Source organism: Diospyros lotus, chromosome 13 (assembly GCF_014633365.1).
Source record: "Diospyros lotus cultivar Yz01 chromosome 13, ASM1463336v1, whole genome shotgun sequence".
In the NCBI taxonomy this organism is placed as follows: domain Eukaryota; kingdom Viridiplantae; phylum Streptophyta; class Magnoliopsida; order Ericales; family Ebenaceae; genus Diospyros; species Diospyros lotus.
Window position 1 is genome coordinate 1,654,004 of NC_068350.1, and position 24,198 is coordinate 1,678,201.

The 24,198-nt window shown below is 33.6% G+C and overlaps 2 protein-coding genes across 3 annotated transcripts in view; one reads left to right on the forward strand and one right to left on the reverse strand.

Moving 5' to 3' along the window:
- Positions 1-1,929: 1,929 nt before the first annotated feature.
- LOC127788313 (signal recognition particle 14 kDa protein-like) lies at positions 1,930-6,112 on the reverse strand. The gene is made up of 4 exons (XM_052316455.1): positions 6,091-6,112; positions 3,851-3,944; positions 3,648-3,757; positions 1,930-2,279 (listed from the first exon to the last, which is right to left on the reverse strand). Exons 1-4 carry the CDS (start codon positions 6,091-6,093, stop codon positions 2,097-2,099), a joined length of 390 nt encoding a protein of 129 aa, XP_052172415.1. The 5' UTR covers positions 6,094-6,112; the 3' UTR covers positions 1,930-2,096.
- Positions 6,113-12,021: 5,909 nt separating this feature from the next.
- LOC127788687 (uncharacterized) overlaps positions 12,022-24,198 on the forward strand; it is a 33,604-nt gene continuing 21,427 nt past the window's right edge. For both annotated transcript variants that reach the window (XM_052317258.1, XM_052317257.1), the window contains exon 1: positions 12,022-12,164. In XM_052317258.1, the coding sequence (XP_052173218.1) occupies positions 12,076-12,164 (89 nt within the window). In that variant the 5' untranslated portion in view covers positions 12,022-12,075. The remainder of the gene's footprint in view (positions 12,165-24,198) is intronic.

Below are 24,198 nucleotides of genomic sequence, written 5' to 3' on the forward strand. Positions count from 1 at the left end.
ACTGTAGTTTCGAGTAGACAAATTAAAATCTCTCCAGTATATTCTTGCATTAGCAAAATTGGAAAAATATTTCTAAAAAAAATAAATAGAAAACTTTTATAGTATTTTCTAGTTCAGTGACTAGTCACTCGTATTTCAATAACTCTATTTGTCTTATCGTTAGACTTTTAACTATTGGAAATGGTCATTAACAACTAAACTATAAGCTCTTACTTATAAGATAATAACTTTAAATGAATAAAATCTCTTACATATATGTATATTTTTTCCACTCACGACCACATTGAGTTTTATTACTCAAATATAAACCTCTAATTGCATTAATGATGAACTTACAAAATATAATCTTAATTAATTGATAGACTAGTATAAGATACTGAATTATATGGAATCATAGTCTTTGAGCATTTTTGTTTTTCCAATTAATATGGAAAAAAGAAAAAGTGAATCCTTTGAGTATTATTACAATAAATAAATTTGATTTTTATTTTTTATTTTTTTGGGTAATCAAGTAAATTTGGTTGTTGCTAATAAAAAACATTTGTTACGGGCCTAGCCCTGTTTCCATGTAGCGCCTTGCTTGTTCACACGAGGTCAGTCTTTCTTTGTAGACAACAAGAATATAACTTTTTAAATAGAGTATTTGAATAGAAAAACAATTGCATTCATAGTCGTTTAATAAAGATATTGAGATAAAAGTACACGTCATTTTAATTTAAATTTTACCTAAAATACAAGTAAACTTCAACCACTAAGGGTGTGTTTGATTGCAATGGTGGAATTTGAATGAAAAGAAAATGAATTACAGATAATTGAATTATCTATAATTAAATTTAAGAGAAAATATCTATTGAAAATGTTTGATTAAGGTAAAGAATTACCTAAAAATTATTATATATTTTTTTAATTTTGGTATTTGATTTTCATATGTATAGATACATATATACATATATATATAAATATGGTTGTTGCAAATGGTGGTTTGATGTTGACGATGATAAGGAAGAAGTCGGAGATGGTGACGAAGATGAAGGAGAAGGGCCGCCGCCACTGGCCACCGTCATTGGCAACCACTACGGAGCTTTCCTTGTCGCCATCATTATTCACCCCTCGGTTGTTGCCTCTCGCTCACCCTCTCATTCAATCGCCCTCTCTCTCACTCAGACCGCCGATCGAGCTTCCCATGTCGCCATCGCCATTCACCCCTCGGCCACTACCTCTCGCTCATCCTCTCATTTAGTCACTCTCTCTCTCGCTCAGACTGTCGACAGAGCTTCCCCTCATCCTCGCGATAGATAGCCGCACTTCTCCTCTTCCTCGTGACCGTCGGCCACTCTTTTTCTCCTCTACCAGATCGCTACGTCTCTCATTGGGTTGATTTTCCATTTCCTTGGAAAATCTATTCCATCGCCCCCCCATGAGAAAATATTTTCCAACAAAAGTGAGAAATGGGCATCACATGACTTAAAGTGGAAAATCAATTTGCTTGGAAAAATTAGCTAATCAAACACTACAAAAGCTAAAATTTGGATGAAAATTTACTATTTTTTTATGAAAAAAGTGTACAATCAAAAGTGTAATTTTTTTACTGTGTATAACATGGGACAAACTTCTAGTTGTAATAAATGCATTTGCTTTGACACCAACTAATAAAAAATATTTAGTCTTAAAAACAAGGTGTAGTAAATAATATTATTTTAAGAACGAGCAAAAGAAAAATGAGATGTATTTAATGCTCTTTAACCATGGACCCTTCATATTCATATAAGTATTATACATGTCTCTTCAAAGCATGTTACTTTCTATAACAACTATTTAATATACTAGTATCTATTTTTAGTCATTTTACACATCTACGGCACAATGCTAAAATATTAACCAAAGGTTTATCTCCTGCTTTTAATATTATTAAGCACGGCACTACACTTTATTACCAAACACTATGTTTATCGATATTGCATTCCTAACACAACACAACACAACAGGACAATACCAAACGAGATAGGAATGCAACTAAAGTAAGGCAGAATTCAAACCAAAGGATAAAGAAACTACAGCAGCAGCTATACCATAGACAATCCACACTTAAGGATGCATTAAGGGTGTGATTCTTCTGGGTGAGGCCCCGGTGAAGGGTCCCCCACCACCTCTTCTGGCTCATCTTCCCCTAGCAGGTCTGCCACCCATTCTGGCTCCTCTTCTGGAAAGAAAACAGTCATCTGGGCCTTTAGGATAGCTGCATATGAAGCTTGAAAGCACTGATGTTCATTTGGCCCCACCTTTGTTTCAATCAAACCATGAAAACAAAATGTGTAAAATCACAAGAAACCCTTATTAAAATTATAAAGTCACAAATACATATATCTGGATCAATGCATGTTATGTTGTTGGGCACAATGTCTAAAAATCACTATGGTCTAGTACTGTTGAAACATTTTGTGCTTCTTGAGGTGCTATATAGGGATGTTGTGTTGCATGTTGCATAAGCTTTTAGCTCATATTTATGTATTCATGTGCCAACAGGACATGACCAAATGAAGGATTCAAGGGCTGTGTATTGGGTGAAGTATGTGTTTCTCTATTATCAGAATAACTGATAATAGAGGCCTAAAGGACCATTTGCAACCATATATTGGACCAGGAGAAGGTCGCGTAGAAGCTTAAGAGGCTTTGAGGGGAAGCAAGAGGTTGTTGATAGTTGATACCTTACAATGCCTCAGTACCTAGAACAAACATTGTTACAGGCTAGGCATTAGGTATAACCTAATGTCCTACAAATGGAGGGCCTATCTAAAGCCGACAGTTAATCTAAGCTTGCGAAGAATGTTGCCATGACTCTGATTTTCGTACAAGGAATTAAACTGAGACACAAGCTCAGGTCCTTACATGAGAAGAGGTACCAAAGCACTCATGCATATGTATTGTTTCAGCTCTAGAGTTGCCGCATATATGTACATTTCATGGACATATGCTAAGAATTAGTCTTTAGCATGGACCCTGCAGACACTCTCTCAAAATGAAAAATCTCTAAAACCAATTACAAAGGAGGAGACCTGCCTTGCTAAGATTCTTAAAGTCTTAGGTCCCCGCCTTCTATGGGTAAGGAATGCCTTATTCCACCTGATAAGATGCTACCTAACCCTCTTGAGAGGAATAATGAAAAGAGACATCTTGTAAGTCAGGAAAAGTGTAAATCTACTTTCTTTAGATAAAAATGACCACTTTCAGATTGATTTAGTTTTAAATTTGGCTCCAAGATCTGGTGCTCTAATTGTGTCAAGGGAAAAGAACCAGTTCTACAATTGGAAGGGGCAATAACAATTAAAAGATTAACCACATTACCAATTAGAATCCTTCACAAGAAAACGATACATTAAGTGTATTGTCTATGGCCTATTTTGTTGCTGTGAATGTTCTCTTTTGTGGGGTTCTCGAAAGATAACTGGTATAGATATGGAGGAAGGATTAAATCCCAAACAAGCTAAAAGCACTTAGATATTAATGTGTTCTAGTTGAACAGTACATGTATATCGACCACCTATACTTTGAAATTCCACAAACTGAACACCCACAAATAGATAACAAGCAAAATCTCTAAATGAAACTAATTTAAACCCACAAAATTAATAGGCTTTTACAGTAGTTACCCAAGTCGAAATGGTTTTCTTTCCATTGGTTGCCCGAATAAGGCATTTGTATTCAAGTTGTTCATTTTTTGAGGCCTTCTTCTTCCTTTGTGCCTTTGACTTCATGGATGCTACATGTACAAAGACACAAAAGCACAAATTAAAGCAATCTATATGTCCTAAGGAATAACAAACAAATACAGATGTAAAAGAAGATAACTTACAGCGCTTGAAAGTAACCCAAATAGAACCTTTCTCTATGGCATGCTCGAACATGGTTGTAAGCTCAGTCAAAAACAGGTCAGTTTGTAGAAGTACCTAAACAAACAATAGAAATCAATACAAAGTCTTCAATATGAAAGATGAACATAGTTAATAAAAACACACTTATTTATGCATAAGGCAAGCCTGCAGAACAGGAGGCAATAATATATAGTAGCAACCCTCCTCTTGTTGCTACTGACTCTCAGCAATTTAGTCTTTGACCATGCTAATTGCCTTTATTCTTACTAACTTTCACCACACGACCAAACTTCTTGCATCCCCTTCATTAGACTCCTGGCCTACTTAGAATGACTTTAACTCCTTAGAATGACCTGTTTTCTTGCAAAAATGGAACGAGAAGGAAATTTTCCTTTCCTATTACCATCTTTACTTCCTTCAATACTTTTCTTCTCCTTTTTTTTCTCTTTCTCCTGCCGGCTTCCTTCCCTCATTACTTACTTGTTCTTTTACCTTATGCTTGGCTTGAAGTGCTCCCTCGGTTGTTTCTTGTCTGGTTGATCTTCTTCGCTCTTGTGCTTGCAAAGCATTCACAAGTTTTGAGCAAGTTCATTGAGAAAGATCTTTTGAATCTTAAAGTGAAGGAATATTAAGATCTATAATTATCCTGTCTAGACCCACCATTCTCTCCCTTGATTTCCTCCTGTTTAGATCCAAATTCTGCCCTCTTTGCCGATTTAGGCTTGTACAGGATAAATACATATATATATATATATATATATATACAGGGGTCGATCCCAATGGCATAAAATGAGGAAAATTTCTCCATATATCTCATCTCTGAAACAATAAGAAATCTTTGCTTCAAACCTTTAAGGTAGACTTACAAGAGCCTTTTCCATAATTCTTTTATCAGAGAGCTCTTCTCCAAGCAATCTAATTTGATTCACCTCCTTCACAAGCCTGTCTTTATATTCTTTTAACAGTTTCAGAATCTTTCATTCTCAAAACCTCAAACTCTCTTATGAGATTCCAAGCTTCCTTTGCAGTTTCATAGGCCATAAACCTCATAAAAATCACATCAAACATAGTTGAGTGAATGCAGGTTAGAGCTTTGAATCTCTTTGTACACACCTCACTATGATTCTTCATCTGAGCAACAGTTAGGTTATTTGCAAGTAGAGGTGGATTTCTACTGGTTTCCACCACATATCGCAAGTCATGAGCCTTTAAGTAGGCTTTCATTTTGACAACCTAGATCTGGTATTCTCTCCTAGAAGATTTAAAATAGAAGGTGAGGGTGTTTGGAAAACGGCTCGAATCCATAACAGAATCTGTAGCTTTACGGTTCTAGTTTGAACAGAAAGCTAGCCTTGCTGGTTTTCTCTCCATCACAGTCCCACCAAGACCAATATGAGCTACGGTACCAATTCCAATTGAAAGCTCTAGACAATGGGGAGAGATAAAGACTTTAAGATTTTCTGGAGAGAACTCAGAACAGAACTTTAACTCAAAGTGGTAAATATAACCAATACAGGAACTCTTTTTAATTGTAGAGTTTAAACATTAACTCAACAGATAACCCATTGTTCTAGAGAAAATAGGGGAGGACGAAAATTGATCAAAAAATTCATTGAAAAGTATAAAACCATGTTTAATGAACCCTTAAATCTTTGTAGAATTAAAGTCTAACTTGTAGTTAGGAGTTAAATATATATTTAGAGGGGGGTGTGACAGGAGTCTTGCTACTTGCTAGGATGCCCTTGTAAAGGGGGGTCTATATAATTATATATAATTAAATACACATTTTTATTTTACAATTATAAATATTATAATGTAATTTGCCTAACTGTTATAGTCAATTGTATAATCATCTTGTCTGTAATACAAAATGATTTTGAGAGATTGTTATAGTGCTATGTTTTTAATGTTAAATTATTCATTTTAGACGGCCTCTTGATAATAGTGGTGGCCATCTCTATGATGCCAATTTGTATAAAAAATAACTTTTTTATAATCATATATAGTTTTATAATCCATATTATTTACCTTGTCCGATACATTACTAACAACCATGACCAATATATGTTCTCAATTCTCAAAATTTATGTCAAGTAATTAAATTAGACAATTGGAAATGGTAGATTAAAATGACTAAAAATAAGAATAAAATATACATTAGTCCATATCTATCTCTGTACTTTATACTGTGTATATCAATAGAAAGAGAAAGAAGGGTTACCATGTTGGAGCTTCACTTCAAGACCCAATCGCAAAGGCCAAACCCGTAATGAAGCAAATTTTCCTTCACTCCTGTTACAATCCCGATGATAGAGATGATTTATAATTTTAACAAAATAATTATATATATTTTAAAAAAATTTACAAATTTAGAAAATTGTTAGGCCAATGATCCATGTATCTACATATATAAAATGAGGTAATGTACTAAAACGATACAGATTAATGTACTAAAACAACAATGAATGCAATAGTTCCTAAAAAATGAGATATGAAATTACCTTAAATGATCTATTTCATGTAAAAAAAAGAGAATCATATCCTTCATCAAGAATTTATGAAAAATATACAGAAATGATAGAGTTAATCTTGTTAAAACAGTAGTACTAATTGCGTTAGAATGGAAGTGAAATTGTTCTTTAATTGATATATTTGTAATTCAATTTAAGGAAATTGGACATAATTAGAGTTTAATTGAAGTAATTTTAAATAGTTTTTTGACTAAGTGCGACCTTAAAAATCAGTGTGACACAAATAAAAAATTAAAAAGAATTAAGTGAGATAGAAAAATGGCATTTCCAAAAAACCAATTGTAAGCTCTAATTAAAAACTTTTTTAAATGATCGAGTGACAAAGGAAAAAACCAATCTCTAATGTCTAATGTCTAGAAAATCAATCTCTGTTGTTTCGAGGATATATAAAGTCATGTAGATTGAAACTCAAAAAAAAGATGAAAAACTAATATCTAATGTTATGAAATTTGCAAATAAAAAGGGAGAATGCAAACAATCCTGCTATAAGGAATGCATAAACTATAGAACATAATGGGAAAATGGTGACTTCAGCAATTGAGTATGATGATGGTATAATGTCCTTTCAACTACCCATGAATCTATTCATCCATATTTCTAAGTCTCGTTTTAAGTAGTTGTAATAAATTTGTGGAATAACAAATCAAGAATAACAATAATAATGAAATTAAAGACATGATATACAATAAAATATGGGGTAAAGCTAATAAAACTAAACAAAGACATACAAATAGTAATGATGCCATATAACACCTAGAAAATAAAAAATAGTTGTGTATAATCCTACTAACATATACAGAGGTCATGACATGTCAAGGTCCACAGTATCGTATCATACTTGCGTTCGATCTATCCCACTATGTCTTGAATGCAAGTTGAATTTGATGTCATGGAATTCGTAGTGCTACTCTATTATACTATATAATCATGGCCTTACCATATGAGGTACATGTGAGTGCAGACCATGTGTTACATACTCACACATAGGTTGCATGTGTTAATTTCAACTTGTGTATGTGGCATGTGCACAACACTCATGTGCTCAACTCATTTTCATATATTTTACTAGTTTACATGTATATATATATATACACATATTGCCTAGTCTCATTATATACATGCTACATTTTGATTACTTGTAAAATTATTTATAAAATCAATATAATCTAGTAAAGGTGGTGACATGTTAGCATTAGACTAATTTAGTCCATTAAGAGTCAAGATTCTAGTAATGCCTAAGTTGCCATCATCGACCAACTTGGAACACGCCTTGGACTTAATCTCACTCAATATAAATCATGCTAAGAACGTCTATTTTTTAGATCTCTTATCAACTAAGTGATTCATGAGTTACTTGTTATTCCTATAAGGCTTAAAGGACAATCTAATTGGTTATAATTAAATATCATGAGTTGAGATTGGTCTAATTGGATGCATCCAAGATATTTGAGACAATCGAGAAGCTGTAATTCAAACCATCGAATCCAATAAAAATCAAACTTAGGCCAACTTAAAGGGTTGCTACAACTAGCAGCTGGATCTAATTCAACAAAATTGGGTTCAATTTAGTCCATTGGACCTCACCAAATTGAAGCCATAAACCAACCCAATTTATAATTTTAGTGATGAAGGACACCATTTTATCTTAAAAGACTAAGGCCTAACCTATAATTTAGAATCAAACTCATTATATTTTAAACCTAGTTGGAGCAACCCAAGGATTATAGCCAAACAAACCTCTTAGCTGAGAAAACAAATTCCTTAATAATTAGAGTAACCATCAAATTCCCTAATATAGTGGTGACTAACATATCTCGGAATGGAATGAAAATGATCTAACAGTTGAATTTTTATAGATCTGAAAAATTTAATTTTGACGCTAGCTAGGGATTCCGATGATTAGGATAAGCCATTAGATTCCCCTAATTGTGTTGATTCATATATCCAAAAAATGAAGACAATCTAACAACTAAATTTAGTATATCTACATTTTTTTTGTTAAACATTAACATTTTAGAAAAAAAAAAAAAAAACTACCAACCACCATATCCAGCGATTCTAATGATTGAAATTGACTATCAAACTCTACTTATCCTTGTGACCCAAAATCTTAAAGCCACGTTGATCTAATGGTCAGATCTTAGTAGATCTGAGTTTAAAAAAGTTAGCATCAAATTCCATTTATCCTTGTGATCCAAAATCTTAAAGCCACGTTGATCTAATGGTCAGATCTTAGTAGATCCGAGTTTAAAGAAGATAGTATTCATCCAATAACTCATGTACATATATGTAAGTAATGAATGTATACATAAAAATCAGAAAACATGGAGGAAACCATCGAAATTCTTACCGAAAGGGTCCAACCCTAAAATGTTGCTAAAAATGGCTAGGGCTATTCAATTCCTTACCAAACGCAATTTCCTGAGAAAGAATTTTAGGACGAGAAAGAGATGATAGAGTTCAGAGAGAGATGAAGAGAGAGAAAGCATGATTGCAACTAAAATGAAACAAATGGTGGAAAACTATGATTTCTCCTTCCTTTTATATTCGACCTTGCTTGTTCCGGTTCATTTTGTCTTCTTATTTATATTAATATTTTTATTATTATCTTTTTGTGTTCTACATGAATCCCACCTAATTAGTTTATTCTTTTTTCTTTTCACCATAAAATTCATTTTTATAAGATAACTAAACTAGTAAATAAATAAACAATTTTATTTAATAATTATGCCGCTATATTTACAAAAAATAAGAAGATATTTTTCAAAATTTGTGGGTTTTAAAGATATAATGAAACCAAGTAAGAATATTTGTAAAACCATAAAATCCAACAAATCAACAAAAACAAAATAATCAACACTTATGGTAATGGGTTAATACATTATCCTTATAATATAATCATTTATGTCCAAAATATATGTAGCATAATTTGAACATTGGTTATATGTTTAAAAAAATAAATAAAGATAGAGGTCTAGCTTCTTGATAGATTAAGGTGAGTTTGCAAAGAATGCCACTGAGATTGAGACCAAAGCAATAGTAAATAAACAAGGATAAAGAACTAGAAAATATTAGGGTTAAGAGAGAAGACTAAGATAGGAAACTAAGGCTGTGTCCTTTATACTGTTTTCAAGTCATTTTTAGTTTTTGATTTTCTAAAATAATGAAAACATATTCTCTTTGTTGTTTTTAAAAATATATTTTTGAAAACAAAAATATATATATAAAAAAAACTTAAAACAACAAAAAGTTGTTTTGAGTGTTTTCATTCAAAACAAACTATAGACTCAAAACACAATTATTTATTTATTCATATTTTATTATTGTAATGGGAAAAAATATTACAAAATTCATTAACTTTAAAATGTATATATCTTTTTAATAATATATTAATATTAAATATTTATAATTTACTGAATAATCAAATTTATTGAATAAAATATCATTAAAAAATTATTTTCAAAAAATTCAAAGAGAACGCATTTTCTAATTTTCTATTTTGAAAAATAGTTTTTCAAAATGACAAAGAGAACGTATTTTTAATTTTCTAAAAACAGATTATAAAAACAAAAAATTAAAAATGAATTCAAAACTCAAAATTAAAAATTAAAATTTGAAAAGCAAAAAAAATGCAGTATAAATTTTTGGTACTAATTTTATATGTCATGTATAGATAGATCAAAACTCTAAACACTAAATTCTAAACAAACTCTACACTAGATCAAATAAAGTAATTTTGAGCATATATATAAAATTTTATTAGAGAGTTGATTCTTGTTATGCAGGTATAGATAAAAAAATATATAAAATTTTAAATGAAAGTTCACTTTCAAGGGGGTGTCCCTTAGTGGTTGTAGTCTAATTTTTACCTTTAAAAAAAAAAAGTCAATTAGTGATTGTGCAAGGTGGCAATTGTTAATTAAGTATACTATAATTTAAATGTTAGTTTTTGGTAAAATTTTAGATTTATCATAAGATATAATAAACAACTAATAGAGATATTTTTTAGATGAATATAATAATCAACCAATGAAAGAGTAATCAAAGCCATTTGACAATAGTTAGGAAATAATTGATCAACAGTGCTTAAAGGGATTAATCAAGCTTGGGATTGTAGTTGGATTGAATATGAAATAAGAATTACAAATAGATATAAAGATAAGAAAGAGAAATAACACTATAGTTATTCTCTATCAATGAGAAATATTTGAGAGAGAAAGATAATTGGTTGTTATTGATAAAAGAAAAATGAGAGATAAATAGTTAAAGTCATAAAGATATAATTGTTTTCTTTACTTATTTTTTAAATTGAAAGGGGTCTTTGTCATTTTTCAAATGTTAGATGATGTTTATGTCTTTTTGCCAAAACTCATGTGTGCTTTGTGTAATATACCCTTTTATAAAATAATAATCTTTCCTTAACTCTTGTAAAGTCAAAAAATTATTGTTTATATTACAATTATAAAACAGATATCAACAGTGGCGGAGCGACGTTTTGGCCAGCTAGGGCCAAGGCCCCAACTGACTTTTTTATTTTTTTGATTTTTTATATATATTACTATAGATAATTATAACTTTTATAATTTGATCAGGACTAAAATTATAATTTGACCCGAACTAAAATTCTTTTTTGGTTCCACCATTGGATATCAAACAACTTGTTCATGAAAAATATCATTTTTAGTTTGCTTTAGTACATACTTTGTGGGTCTTGTTGGTGTTTCCATTTGGGCTTTCCAATAATTATCACATAATAGGTTATAAATTCATTCTTAATCTCATATAATAGCTAACTTTTTAGATTTATTTCAATTAGACCCCTAAATTTAGCAAAACTATGCTTGACACCCTTGGTTGAACACCATGGCTTATTATACTCAAATTTTTTCCATGTACTTTGTAGTATCCTCACTTGAATATTGATATCCATGATCTAAAGACTTCATAGAAGCAATATATATCACTCGATAACTTAAAACTAATGAATATGACTCATCCAAGCTCTTTCAACCTCTTTAGTGGTTTGGTCATGTGTCATGGCTTGTTTTTTTCTATTTCCTTATTCTTTCAATTTTTAATAAATGCAAAGGTGTATTAAGGGTCCTAAGAGCTAAAAGAAAGCGAATGCAAAGTTGGATTGTCAAAAATACTTAAAAAAAATTATAAATTTTAACTCACTTAAATCGCAAGTTTGTTACTATCCAACTACTACTTACAATTGGTTGTTTCTTTCCTTTGGCAATTACACCTTGCCACCAATTAACTCCTTACTTCATTTTCTTCTTTTACCTTCCATCTATCTTTCTTGGTTAAGAATGACAAAATTTAGAGAAAAATAGGCTAAGTTATATCTATACACACACCATATTTCTTTTATTACACTTAAGCCCTCTTATCTTTATTTTAAGGTAATATTTGTTAGCTAATATATAAATTAGAAAATATAAGATATGAAAAACATTTTACATTTTGTTATTTTTAATATGTTTGTTAAACTTATTTAACGACAAACTAATCTTATATTTGAAATTAATTTAGTATTGATATTAAGTTTAGAATTTTTATTAAAATAATATTATTTTTGAACAACGTGTCCAAAAAAAAGAAAATAAGTGGTGAATCAAACCACCCTCGTTTCAGTCAGAATCTTTCGTCCTCCAAAATCAATTTCGAAGATGGAAATGCCTAAGAATCGTTCGATTCTCATCCTCCTGCTTCTTGATCTGTTAATCTTTCGGCTTTCGTCTTCAGTATCAGCAATCAGGTGATTCCTTTCCCCCTAAACTCCCCGTTTCGTATCAAAGATAATCGTAGAAAGAGGAAAGTTCTGTTTTTCCGGTGATCGGAAGGTGAAAAATCAAGAACCTCGTCGAGACACCAAGCACTGTCTTTACCGTCATTTCCTTACGCTACTGAAAATTTTGTTGAATCGAACATGTACTGTGTTTAAACACTTAGGTATTAAGTTTTTTTTTTTCGCTTGATTTTTAGGGGTAAATCAGCAGTTTGAGTTATTGTGGCTAACATTTCCATTTTAACAGAATTGATCCTTTGGGTTCATATGGACATCAGAAATTCATTAAAGATAAGGACTTGAAAAGTTTACACAAATTTTGTTTATTTGATTGAACTACTCATGGTACAATACCCATTCGAAGCTTAACTGTAGAAAATTATAGTTTGTGGCAAACATGCCTTATTTGTTCCTTTAGAGAAACCATCGACGTTTGCATGTATCGGTGATAGTGTCAAAATCCCCGGTTTGGCATAAACAGTTTACTTTAATTGTTATGACTTAATCTGAAGTCTATTCAACCTGTAATTGGAACGTTTTAATTTTTTTGAGTGCATTAATTTGGTTTAAGGTAAAATGCGCCTTCCAGATTTATGCATCGTTAAAACGTTAAAAGTGATTGGTTATATCTGGCATATAGCTTGTTATTTCCAATTTTTTTCTAATATTTGTTTCAAATTTGTCTATTAATAAGTTTTCTCCCTTCACTCTCTCTCTCTGATCCTACGAAGATATTTTTCTTTTTGGTAAAATCTCGATCATTTATCGCTTTCCTTGAATGTGACATCTTTTACTAATTTCAGATTCTGATTACTGTTTTTATAAATCACTGTGCCATTGCGGATCGGTGCTTCAACTTTTCTAGGCCATGTTGAAAGGTTCTATAGCATAAGTCTTGAAAAATGTTGGGGGCCTTGCATAAATATTTGGGCATTCCTTTTAAAAAAATTTATTGTTCTATTAACTGCCCCCCCCCCCCCCCCCCCCGGGGGGGGGGGGGGGGGGGTTGATAGATTGAAAAGAAATAATTTTTTTTTCTCTTTATGAGACCCATAATTCTAAGCTGGAACAGTGGCTAGTATCTCTCAAATAGAGATATACCAAATTGTAATTTCAATTTCTGAACAATATCATTTATAACAATGAACCAACATTACAAATAGAAGTTGGATTTAATTGTAATACTTTATGATGTTATTTTTTGTTGTTGAAGCAATCCAACTGAAGTTGACAGACCATGTATTATGGTTACATGGAATGCGTTACTGAATTTTTCATTGACAATATTCTCTTTCAACCCCGTTTTATAGTTAGAAGAAAGTAAAAGAAGAGAAGATCATTGAGGGGAGTTATGTTGCTTGTGGAGAATCAAAATGAAATTAGTGGCATTATTAGGAAGTTAAATTCGAGATAATGCTCCTAAATATTTGGGTCATTCAAAGCTAGAGATAAGGCCGAATATCTCTCCTATATGTTATGATTAGGAGCTCTTAGAAACTGATTCAAGACTTAGATTTGCCAATCTCTCTTCACTCCTCACTCCTCACCCAGAAATCAAGAAAACAACAGAATATATATAACAAGAATTGAAAACAGTAAGGAAATGAAAGATAAGAACAATCAAACCATCCAAGAAGTACAGAAATATCCTGGTTCGGACTGCTTTAAAGCAATCCTACATCCAACCTTCTCTCCGAGAATAAATCCACTAGAAACCAGTTGAAACAAGATACAAGAACCTCCTTTCTCTCCCTCACACAAGTTCACTGCACTCTCAAGAGAATACAAGGACTAACTTTATCTCTAAGCCCCCCCTCTCTCTCTGTGTGTCTCTCAGCAACATCACTTGCATATAGAGAACAATCAGAATGATTTGTGTTATGACCGACTGCAAGCTCTCGCCTCCTATTTATAAACTATAGGGAGGCGGCAATTACAAGGGTTTAAAACTTAGCCTATACAAAAGACTAACATACCCCTCATAATAAAATAACTAAGTTAACTAATCTAACTTAGAATTAAAAATACAGTCAGAAAAATATCTTCATTCTAACAGGTTCTTCTCTTCAACTTCTAGAGCTAATCTTCCATGCAAAAAACCCAACACTATATGTTAGTTGATTATTTTTGTTAGATAAGTTGTAAAATTAAATAGATTAGGTATTATACTTATAGATAGAGTAGTCTTGTACATTAGGTAGGACTTCTATCTCCTAATCATGTATATATAGAGCACTATCAAATAAAATTGGGGATTATTCTCTTCTCTCAATTAATTCTACATGGTATTAGAGCTGAGTTTTGATTCACTCCCATGCTTCTTCTGATAAACCACTATTGCCTTTCCTCTCGTAGTGCTTTTCTTCTTTCAGCCACTCGTATTTCCCTATTCGTCAACATGGTTGGCAAAAATTCTCAATCATCCAAAATTATCCCCTTACCCACCAACAATCAAGGAGCCATCGACAATAATATGTTCATTGTCATTGGACATAAATTGAATGGGCAGAACTACCTACAATGGTCTCAATCAGTCTTGATGTTCATATGTGGGAAGGGGAATGACGATTACTTGACCGAAGCGACAACCAAACCAAAGGAAGAAGATCCTATATATCGGAGTTGGAAAGCTGAGAATAATATGGTAATGTCCTAGCTTATAAATTCTATGGTGAATGATATAGAAGAGAATTTTCTTTTATATGATACAACCCAAGATATTTGAGGCTGTTAGAGAAGCCTATTCATATGTTGAAAACACCTCCGAATTGTTTGAGATTGAAAGCTTGCTTGATGATCTCAAACAAGGTGAATCTCATGTGACTCAATATTTCAATTCCTTGAGCAAATATTGACTGCAACTAGATAAGTTTGATAACATTGAATGGAAGTGCATAGAAGATTCTATACAAAAAGATTGTGGAACAAAAGAGGTTGTATAAATTCCTAATGGGCTTGAACAAGAACCGAGATGATGTTAGAGGAAGGATACTCAGTACAAAACCTCTCTCAAGTATCCGAGAAGCTTTTTCCGATGTTCAAAGGGAAGAAAGCATGTTGAAGATCATGCTTAAACTTGCAACATCTAATTTGAAACAATCAACATTAGTCACCTGAAGTACTCCATAGAATTTCAAACCGAGGAATTGACAACCATGGTGTGATCATTGTCACAAAGTACAACATACAAAGGATACTTGTTGGGAGATACACGACAAACCCCCAGATTGGAAGCCAGCACATGAGAGGAGGAGTAAGAGCAACCTAGTATCTATGGAGGAGCCCATTGTAGCCATGACACCAACACTATTTAGTAAGGAACAGATGGAATGGCTGCAAACGATGTTTGGAAAGACTCAAATCAATCAGTCCTCTACCATAGTATCGGGATCTATACCCCACAAAGGTACTTTTCTACATGCCTTTATCACTAAGAGAGATTTATCCAATGTTTGGGTGATTGATTTAGGGGTCTCGGATCACATGACGGGGCAAATCAATCTCCTATCCAATTTCCAACCATGTAACAAAAATTGGACCGTAAAGGTGGCAAATGGCTCACTATCAAAGGTTGTGGGAACCGGATCCATTGCTCTCTCTAAGGATATTGTGTTGAAATCAGTTGGTGCCTAATCTAAATTGCAATATATTATCTTTCAGTAAACTAACATCTGATTTAGATTGTATTGCTAAGTTCTCAAAGAATATATGTGAATTTCAGAAATGGACTTCGGGGAAGATGATTGGTAGTGCTGAGGCAGGATTGGGGCTCTATCTTCTTACAAAGACCAACTTCGGAGGCAACCTAACGTAGTCCAACACTTATTCAACAATTCCTTTTGTTTGTTTCTCTAATTCTTCTACTACTTATGATAGTGCAATCATGTTATGGCACTATAGACTAGGTCATCCGAACTTTGTTTATCTTAGGAAATTATTCCCATCATTGTTTAAGAGTCAAGATCCACATAAATTGCATTGTGAAATCTGTCAATACTCTCAGGAATAACTATCCTAGTCAAAATTATACATCTTCACATCCCTTTTCATTGATTCATAGTGATGTGTGGGGGACTTCTTGAATTAAAAACATCACAGGGTTCTCGTTGGTTTGTTACATGTATTGATGATCATACTCGACTTACATGGATATTTCTTATGAAAGAAAAATTAAAAGTTGGCCCTATCTTTCAAATGTTTCATTCTATGGTGGAAAGACAATTCAATGCCAAAATTCAAATCCTAAGAACCAATAATGCCAAGGAATATTTTTCTTCAATCCTTGGATCATATCTTTCAAACCATGGCATTATACACCAAAGTTCGTGTGTGGATACACTCCAACAAAACGGTGTAGCCGAAAGAAAAAATTGGCATATACTAGAAGTGGCTCAATCCTTGTTGTTTTCCACCAATGTTCAAAAACATTTTTGGGGTGAAGCCATTCTCACGGCCACTTACCTCATTAATAGATTGCCCTCAGGATTCTAGATCATCAAACACCGAGCCACACCCTCCTCAAATACTATCCTCACACTCGGATTTTGTCTCATATTCCCCTTAAAATCTTTGGATGTACTGTGTTTGTTCATGTACACCAACAATTCCGAAGCAAACTTGACCCTAAATCCCTTAAATGCATCTTCGTTGGCTATTCTCCTCATCAAAAAGGTTACAAGTGCTACTTTCTTGAGCATAAGCGAATTTTTAACTCCATGGATGTAACCTTCTTTGAAAACCAACCCTATTATCCCCAAACTAATATTCAGGGGGAGATCCATTCCTGCAATTCTCAAGAATATCAGTTTTGGGAAACTCTTGCAAGCCTAAGCCCTCAAATTCTGCAACACACTAATCCTATGCAACCTAAAGCTATGCAACTAGAGCCTAACCATCAACAACACACTGATCCTATGCATTCCTATGCAGCTTGAACCTATGCAACCAAAACCTAACCATCATCAACCTAACCAATTTGACCTTGCTCCTACAAGTCCTTTCATCAGTCCTCAACCTTTTCCTACCAAAGAATTTTAGGTTTATTCTCGGAGGAAGTCTCAACAGGAGAGAAAACACCACTCCTGCTCTCGTATTGACCAAGATACTAACCTGAATATTCTCCTAAGTGACAGTGTTGAAAAGCTTGGACAGTACAACCATTGATGAAAGCATTGATTTGCCTATTGCATTATGAAAGGGAGTAAGATCATGCACTCAACACCCAAGACACAACTACATTATCCTGCAAGGATCTTTCATCAAAGTTTTGTTTATTTTTATCCAATTTGAATAAGGTGCGAGTGCCAAGCACAATTAGAGAAGCCTTTCAACAACCATAGTGGAAACAAGCCGTTGTTGATGAAATGAATGCCTTAGAGAAAAATGGAACTTGAGAGATAACCACACTACCTCCTGGAAAGCAACTTGTCGGTTGCAAATAGATATTTACAGTTAAGTATAGGGAAGATGGGCAAATTGACTGGTTCAAAGCTCGACTAGTAGCAAAAGGGTTCACTCAATCCTATGGTATTGATTACGAAGAGAGTTTTTCCCTGGTGGCAAAGTTGAATACCATCCAAATCCTATTGTCTCTAGTTGCAAATCTAGATTGGCCTCTTCACCAACTAGATGTGAAGAATGCATTTTTAAATGGGACTCTAGAAGAAGAAGTCTACATGGAAATCCCTCATGGCTTTGAAACCAATTATACGAGAGATAAGGTGTGCAAACTCAAACGATCTCTCTATGGACTCAAGCAATCACCTAGAGCTTGGTTCAAGCCATTTATAAGGGCAGTCAAACAACAAGGGTACAACCAAAGTCAGGCCGATCACACATTGTTCATCAAGCATACATTGAGAGGTAAATTGACCATTCTTATAGTACGTGTGGATGACATTATTGTTATAGGAAATGACAAGTCTGAAATAAATAATCTCAAGGGAATGCTTGCAAGGGAATTTGAAATCAAGGACCTAGGAAATCTAAGGTACTATGGAAGTTGCAAGATCAAAAGAAGGCATCTTGGTATCCCAAAGAAAGTACACTCTAGACCTACTAAAAGAAATTGGAATGTTGGGTTGCAAACTTGCTGACACACCTATGGATTCAACTACAAAGTTATATCTTGGCGAAGAGTGTGCTCCAGTTGATAAAGGAAGATACCAAAGATTGATGGGAAAATTAATATATTTATCCCATACACGACCCGATATCAGCTTCTCAGTAAGTTGTGTTAGTCAGTTTATGAATGATCCTAGAGAAGTCCATATGAAGGTTGTCTACCGCGTCTTAAAGTATTTGAAATTGACTCCTGGCAAAGGCTTGATGTTCCGGAAAACAAACAATCGAGGAATAGAAGTGTATAGTGATGCTGATTGGGCTGGTTGAATTTGTGATAGGAGGTCAACATCTGAGCATTGCTCATTTGTTTGGGGGAATTTAGTCACTCTGCGCAGCAAAACACAGTCCGTGGTCTCTAGGAGTAGCGTGGAGGCTGAATTTAGAGCTATAGCTCAAGGGTTTTTTGTGAAGGAATATGGTTGAGGAGAATATTTCAAGAACTACAAGTGGCTGTCCCTAAACCAGTACAAATGCTATGTGACAATCAATCTGCCATCAGCATTGCAAAGAATCCGATCCATCATGATCGAACAAAACATGTTGAAATAGATCGACATTTTATTAAAGAGAAGCTGGAAGAAGGGTGTTTCAACTGGTCTACACTCCTACTAATAATCAAGTGGCAGATAGCCTAACTAAAGCTCTATTGAGAAGAATTTTTGATGAAATGAGCTCCAACCTTGGTTTGAAAAACATTTTTTAGGCTCAAGCTTGAGGGGGGAGGGGGGAGGGGGGGGGGGGGGGGGGGGTTGTGGAGAATCAAAATGAAATTAGTGGCATTATCAGGAAGTTAAATCCGAGATAATGCTCCTAAATATTCGGATCATTCAGCTCCTAAATATTTAGATCATTCAAAGCTAGAGATAAGACCGAATATCTCTCCTATATGTTAGCTGATTATTTCTGTTAGATAAGTTGTAAAATTAAATAGATTAGATATTGTACTTATAGATAGAGTAGTCTTGTACATTAGGTAGGGCTTCTATCTCCTAATCATGTAGATATTGAGCACTATCAAATAAAACCGGGGATTATTCTCTTCTCTCAATTAATTGTACATTGCTAATTGTTGGTTGTAATGGATAGGAGTTACTACTTTGTGTTTCAGGTGTGTGATCATGCTCTTCTTCTAAGTGTTGTTACAAAATAAAACTGCATTCTTTCCATGGTGCAAAAATGCTTTTTCTTAATTTTTTGGTTTGTGTTTAAATCAGTTAGGGTTTATTTAGGTACAAAAAACATTTTCTAGTTTTTCATCGTTACCTTTTCACCTCATCTTTGATTTTTATATTTCAAAAAGTATTTGAAAAACACGTTAAATTGTTGAACACTAAAAATCTATCTTCTTATCTTGAAAATTGAAAAATGTGTTCAAGATGGTTTTACAGAACATGTGCTTAATCATTATATAGTGTCATGTTATGTTATTATTAACAATAATAATATTATGACATTAAAATTTTAATGATTATATTGTTACTGTTATAAAATCAATATCATCAATACAACAATCATTATATTGCTAATATTATAGTATTAAAGATGATCGTGAATAAAATTGATTATAAATTATAATTCTTGTCTACACTTCTAAAAATTTTGCAAGAATAATATTTTTGATATATTAATTTAACTGACAAATAGAGTTTTCTGTTTTCTATTTGGAAAATTTTCTCATTTTGAATTTGATTTTCAATTTTTCATTTTTTTGTAATTTTTTTCCAGAAATCAGGGTCTGTTTTCCACAAGCGGGCAACCCCTTACTTTCTCTTTTCTAATTTTTCCTTCTTTTTTATTTTTGATTTTGCCAACAGCAAGGATTCCTAATCTCATTCCCATTCTCCGAACAAGACATGGAACAAGATATGATTGGTGTATTTATTTATGGAATGTATCTTTCAAATTTAGATTGATTGATTGATGTTTATTTCTATAAGTTATTGTATCCTAAAGATTGTATAGGTTTCCTAATCTAGGTTTAGAATCTTTCTTAAAATGTTTTAGCAACTTCCTATTCTATAAAGGAAGCTGGTGTATAAATCAAAGAAACCTTCGGCGAGGTAAATAAGAGAAGGATTTTGGAGTCCTTTCTTGACATGGTATCAGAGCCGATCTAGTTTTCTTAGGACGGTCATAGCCTGTTTTTTTCAACCTTCCTTCAATCCTCTTTTTTTCTAGAACTCCTTGACATCATAACTTCTACTCATGATCCTATACTCGACTCTAGTGATTCCAATTGTATGACCAAAGTCCCGTTCGCTGGAACTCACAATAGTAGTATAGGGGGAGAATTACAAAACCTTCAAGTAGCCTATCGGTTGAATGGTAAGAACTATTTGAAGTGGTCACAGTTGATTCACACCTTTCTTAAAGGAAAAGGAAAACTCAGCTACCTGTTGGGAACAGGCCCTCAAGAGGAGGACCTGGCATTTGGCGCATGGGATGAAGAAGACTCCTTGGTGATGTCCTGGCTTTGGAACTCGATGATTCCAATGATCAGCGACACAATCATGTTCTTAACAACTCCCAAGGATATTTGGGACGCAATAGGTCTCACCTACTCTAAAGTCTGTGATGCAGCTGAGATCTATGAAATAAGAGCTAAGGTGGCGGCAACCAAGCAAGGAACAAGGACCGTTACTAAGTATGCAAACTTGTTGCAAACATTATGGCAAGAACTAGATCATTACCAGTGCTTGAAGATGAAGTGCAGTGAGGATGCAACACTGCACAAGCGATTTGTTGAAAAAGAAAGGACATACAATTTTCTAGCAGGTCTCAACATCAAATTTGATGCAGTAAGGGTACAAATCCTTGGTAAGGAGGATTTCCTTCCTTGAATGAAGTAATTTCTTTGATTAGAGTAGATGAAGCAAGAAGGGGTGTCATGCTAGAAACCCCTTCTGGAGAAAGCTCTGCCTTAGTCTCTTTGAAGGCTCATAATAGAGGGGCTAGAGAAGAAAAGAAACCTATGGATAGGGATTCCTTGTGGTGCACTTTCTGCAAAAAAATCTAGGAACACCATAGAAAAATGTTGGAAGCTACATAGGAAACCACTAAGGGAGGACCAGTGAGGAGTTAGGGACAGGTATATATGGCAAATTGTCAACCATCTAAACCAAGAAATCTAGAACAAGAAGAAGTCTTGGATCTCAATAAGTCAGAGATTGAACGGCTAAGAAGTTTTTTGGGATCCCTCGACAAGAAGACTGACAAGGGTACTTGCTTTCTTGCTATCACTGGTAATTTTTCTTCTTCCTATTCTCTACAAGCTTCAGAAATTAGGCACCAGAAATCCTGGCTTCTAGATTCTGGTGCCTTGGATCATATGACCTCTTTTCCACACCTGTTTGTTTCCTATTGTCCATGTCCTAGTTCAAGAAAAATTACAATGGCAGATGGTTCTCTCACCATTGTCACTGGTCAAGGGGATATTTTTCTTAATAAATATCTCACTTTGAAAAATGTTCTTCATGTCCCTAAGTTGTTTTCTAACCTCATATATGTCTATAAACTCATTGAGGACACTAATTGCAGTGTGTTTTTTCACTCAAATGTCTGTGAGATACAGGAGCAAGGCAAGAAGAGGATGATTGGGCTTGCTAGGGTTAAGGAATGACTCTACTATCTTGAGGAACCTAGGGGGCAGGACAAACAAAGGATTCTCCCTCGGGTGTCATGCCTAGGTCAGTCCAATTCAGATCAGTTATGGTTGCACCATTATAGACTTAGTCATCCCTCTTTCCATACTCTTAAGCTGATGTTTCCTGATTTAACTAGGGATCTAAACATTAAAGATTTTCATTGTGCTATGTGTGAGTTTGCAAAACATAAAAGGGTATCTTTCTCCTTGTCAAATAAAAGATCTGATTCTCCATTCTCTCTCATGCATAGTGATATTTGGGGTCCATCAAATGTTCCCAACATTTCAAGGGCAAGATGGTTTGTCATATTTGTAGATGATTGTACTAGGGTTGTTTGGTTATATTTGCTGAAAACAGAGTCAGAAGTGAGTCAATTTTTTTCGATATTCTATAACATGATAAAGAATCAATTTGGGATTAGTGTTATTAAAGGTTTAAGGCGCACTAAGGCGCAAAAGGGTGTTGGAGCCTAAGGTGCAAGGTGCAAGGCGAGGTGCTCGCCTGATGGAACTAGGTGCATGCTTACTAAAAAAAAGAAAAATATATATTCTAGTTGAAAAATAAGGTATAAAATAAGTCATAACTCCTAATAACATATTTACAAGTATGTTATTGAGGAAATTAAAAAATTCAACATATACTAATGAAAAGAACAATAAAAAATGCCAAAAGATGTAATCTAAAGTTTTTAAGTCAACTTAAATTAAATCTTAAAAAATTATAGGTCTTAAATCTTAATCAAAATTAACTAATTATGCATTTTAAATAATCTAAAAATCATCCTCATCATCAAGATTAAACATTTCTATATTTTCATCATTAAAAGCATCATCTCTAATATCTTCTTCCACATCATCTACTCCTCTTGTTGGATGATTTCTATGATTTAGAAGTGTGATAATAGTTTCATACATTTTTTTGGTAGGTAATATACTAGACTTGAATTTGCATCTTTCTTTGTATAATGAAAACTTAGCCTCTGTGGTGTCTATAAATATGATCACGCCAATAGAATATTGATAATTGGATATTGAGTGTAGTTTGACTTTTTATTACTAGAATAATATAATCTTAAAGAAAATGGAAACTTGAACAGCTTTAACGAAACATTGTTGAAGTAAATAAAACACAATCAAAGAAGATATGAAACTAAGGAAAAACCACTATTTAACTTGGGCCTATGAAAATATAATTTTCTTTTTCCTTTTTTGTCGACTTCTTGCATCTGGAGATCATTGATGATATATAGAAGCCTAAAAAAGATGGTTGCAAGTATAAGGGTGCTATTTTGGTGACTTAATGTTACATTTTGTTATTGCATGCCTTGAATTTGTTCAATTCTCCTATCCATCTTCATCTAATTCAAATTCAATTGGAGCATTTGAAGTAATAGCCTTTTTACTTATTATCAAATTTGTAGTTGAAGCAATAAATTTAAACCTTAAACAGTAAAAAATTAAATAAAGTAACAAACAGTCAAATAAAAACCTTAAAAAAACAGTTAAAAAGTCCAAGGCGTGCCTTGTGGGTCTGCCCCCGCGCCCAGGGTGCACCTTGAGCCTAGGCGCGCCTTTAATAACACTGTTTGGAATAAGGATAAAACGGTTTCGGTCTGATAATACTAAAGATTTCTTTAATCAGTCCCTGTTAATGTTTTTTCAACAAAAATGTGTCATACATGAATCCTCTTGCCCCTACACTCCTCAACAGAATGGGGTGACAGAGAAGGAAAATGGACATCTATTGGCTATAATTAGAGCTCTTCTCTTCCATCACTATTGGGGTGAAGCAATTGTTAACCACTTCTCTCATCAATAGACTTTCATCAAAAACTCTAGCATTTCGTAGTCCAATCTAGTTGTTGGCCAGCTATTTTCTTGATTTTCATGTGACTAGTCATTGGCAGCCTAGGATTTTTGGGTGCACAACCTATGTCTATATTCTTACAGTCAACAGAGGGAAACTAGATCCTTGTGCCCTAAAATGTGTGTTCATCAGGTATTCTTCAACTCAAAAGGGGTATAGGTATTATCATCCTCTTACAAAAAAGTCCTTTGTGTCTGCAGATGTGACCTTTGCTAAGAATGAGCCCTACTTTAAACAATCCACTGCCCGGGGACAGGATATACATCTGTCTAATGAGGAGTATCCTCTCATTCTCTCAACCCAAGACATGTTATCATCTCCTCAATCATTTGCTAATTTGAAGGACCCTATAGGTCTGTCATCAAGGGAAA

Bases quoted from the DNA above. Each gene is read 5' to 3' on its own strand.
- LOC127788313 (XM_052316455.1), bottom strand. The intron at 3,758-3,850 runs GTAAGTTATCTT...TTGTACATGTAG, and splicing joins TTGGGTTACTTTCAAGCGCT to CATCCATGAAGTCAAAGGCA. The intron at 2,280-3,647 runs GTAACTACTGTA...ATTGAAACAAAG, and splicing joins AGAAAACCATTTCGACTTGG to GTGGGGCCAAATGAACATCA.